A 2,812-nucleotide genomic window follows, 5' to 3' on the forward strand; every position below is an offset into this window, starting at 1 on the left:
GACCCAACCTACTCACCGCTGTAACCGTGCTCCAGACCCAGCAACAGGACATTCTGCCCATCTCCCGAGGGCCAGCCCTCGACTGAGCCACAACCTCGGTACGAGCAGGTGGGGGATTCAAGTCGTTTAGGGCGACACGGTGGCTCAGTGGTTAGCACTGCTGCCTCACAGCGCCAGGGACCTGGGTTCGATTCCAGCCTCGGGTGACTGACTGTGTGGAGTTTGCACATTCTCCCCGTGTCTGCGTGGGTTTCCTCCGGGTGCTCCGGTTTCTTCCCACAGTCCAAAGATTGTGCAGGTTAGGGTGGATTGGCCATGGGGAATGCAGGGTTATGTAATGATTGTAATGAGGTCAGCTAGGTGGACCTCATAGAATATGAGTTTCCTGATTGGGGCTGTTAACCTGCTCCAATCAGGAAGCCCTGGCTGACAGATATAAACAGGAGTAATAGAGGTTCTGCCCGCTCTGAGAGAGGTGGATCAGTGTCAAGGATTCGCCTCATGTAAATAAAGGGTAACTTGGTGACAGGATACCAGCCTCTGAGTTACAGGGATAGGGTAGGGGGTGGGTCTGGGTTAGATGCTTTTTGACAGGTCAGTGTGGACTCGATGGGCCAAATGGCCTGCCTCTACACTATAGGAATTGTATGATTCTAATAGAACAGAACGCAGAACAGTGTTACAGCTACAGACAAGGTGCAGAGAAAGATCAACTCTAATATATGATTCGGCTGCTCACTGATATTGTGCTAAATTGGGAAAATAATCTACTTCCACAGACACATGTCTGCTTCCTAATGTTCTGGGAGATGGTGAAATCTCAACTCAAACAAATCTGGAATTAAATTAAAAACTAAACTAGGTCTGAGACTGACCAGGTCAGGCTGTCAATTGCTTTAACAAACCCACCTGGCAAACTAATTCCCATGCCCCCCCCCACTTAGGGAAGGAGGTCTGTCAGCCTTCCCTGGCCAGGCCCATGTGTGACTCCACGTCCTTCCCCCCCCCCCCCCCAGCGAAGGGGGTAATTCTTAACTGCCCTCTGCAATGGCCTACAGAGCCAATCGTTCCAGAAGCATCTAGGAACAGATGCTGGCCTGGCCTGGACTGTAACACGGCCACAAGAGGAAGGTACAATGACTGAGGCCAATAACCAGTGAACTTCCAGAACACTGGGACCAGGGAGCAGAGAGATGGAGCGTGTTTACAGTCTTGGTTAAACCACGCTTGGATGACAGAATGCAATTCCAGCCTCTAAATAATTCAAAACATCTTCAGGCACTGGTGAACATCGAAAACACATTGACAAAGGGACGGCAGAGAACTGACAGGGTCTCACCAAACAGCTCTTCGACACCACGGAAAGGTGTTGATGGGGCAGGTGGAGATACGATGTTTCCACTTGTGGGAAACAACCCAAACTTGGGTCTGTAACTATTGGTCCAATCAGGACCGGGAGCAGGAGTAGGCCAGCTGTCCCCTCCAGCCTGCTCCACCATTCAATAAGATCATGGCTGAGCCTTTTCGTGGACTCAGCTCCACTTACCCGCCCGCTCACCGTAACCCTAAATTCCTTCACTGTTCAAACATCTATTTTTACCTTAAAAACAATGAATAGGGAAGCTTCAACTGCTTCACTGGGCGGGGAATTCCACAGATTTCCAACTCTCTGGGTGAAGAAGTTCCCCCTCAACTCAGTCCTAAATCCGCTCCCTCTTAATTCCCCCCCCCCCCACCATTCTTCTGAATTCCAATGAATATAATCCCAGTCTACTCAATCTCTCCTTATAAACCTGCCCCCTCAACTCTGGAACCAATCTGGTGAACCTGCTCTGTGCCAGTACATCCTCTCTCACGTAAGGAGACCAAAACTGCACAAAGTAATCTAGGTGTGGCCTCACCAGCTCCCTGTACAGAATAACCTCCCTATTTTTAAACTCCATCCCTCTAGTAATGAAGGACAATATTCTTAATTACCTACTGCACCTGTAAACCAACGTATAGTGATTCATAAACAGTAACCCAGACATCACCCAGAGAAATGGGAATGAGTGTGGCACTCACTCCCCCAGGGAGTAGATTAGATTAGATTCCCTACAATGCGGAAACAGGCCCTTCGGCCCATCCAGTCTACACCGACCCTCCAAAGAGTAACCCACCCAGACGCATTTTCCCTCTGACTAATGCACCTATCACTATGGCCAATTCACCTGATCTGCACATCTTTGGAGTTTGGAATGTGGGAGGAAACCCACCCAGCCACAGGGAGAATGTCTGTGTGGAGTTTGCACAGTCACCCGAGGCCGGAATTGAACCTGGGACCCTGGTGCTGTGAGGCAACAATGCTAACCACTGAGCCACCGTGCCGCCCTGTAGTCAAGGGGAATAGCATTGATGCATTGAGGTGGGGTGGAGGGGTGGGGGTGGATAAACACACAGGGGAATACAGAAACATGAGGTTTGAAGCTGGAGCAGAGATTAGATGGGCAGAGTGGCCAGTTCCCATGTCCTGGGTGACAACAGGGCAACGTGTAAAAGGCTGTCACAAACTCAAAGCTGGCTTTGTGTAAAGACGGAGCAGGAACAATGACCAGGCCTAAATTAACCAAACCGTGCTTACACAGCACTGCGGTGTGAGAGTAAAGAAGAGAACCGTTACCTGGCAACAGCTTCAGCAGCAGATGTCGGTGCTCCTGCCAGAAGGGGCTCTGCAAAAGGAGAATAGAGCAAATATTATTCAGAACAGAGAATGCAATCAGCCAGTCAGTCAGGACGTGAACATAAACCGAGGGAGGGAGGGGAAAGCGAGGGG

At 50.2% G+C, this 2,812-nt stretch overlaps 1 protein-coding gene across 1 annotated transcript in view; it reads right to left on the reverse strand.

Moving 5' to 3' along the window:
• Window positions 1–2,812, reverse strand: part of tp53bp1 (tumor protein p53 binding protein, 1) — a 102,768-nt gene that overhangs the window by 29,229 nt on the left and 70,727 nt on the right. Inside the window, exons 15-17 of the mRNA XM_043680118.1 lie at window positions 2,660–2,708; window positions 1,223–1,226; window positions 401–403 (exon numbers count right to left, since the gene is read on the reverse strand). Of these exons, the coding sequence (XP_043536053.1) occupies window positions 401–403; window positions 1,223–1,226; window positions 2,660–2,708 (56 nt within the window). The remainder of the gene's footprint in view (window positions 1–400; window positions 404–1,222; window positions 1,227–2,659; window positions 2,709–2,812) is intronic.

The sequence above is a fragment of the Chiloscyllium plagiosum genome, chromosome 40 (genome assembly GCF_004010195.1).
Source record: "Chiloscyllium plagiosum isolate BGI_BamShark_2017 chromosome 40, ASM401019v2, whole genome shotgun sequence".
In the NCBI taxonomy this organism is placed as follows: Eukaryota; Metazoa; Chordata; class Chondrichthyes; order Orectolobiformes; family Hemiscylliidae; genus Chiloscyllium; species Chiloscyllium plagiosum.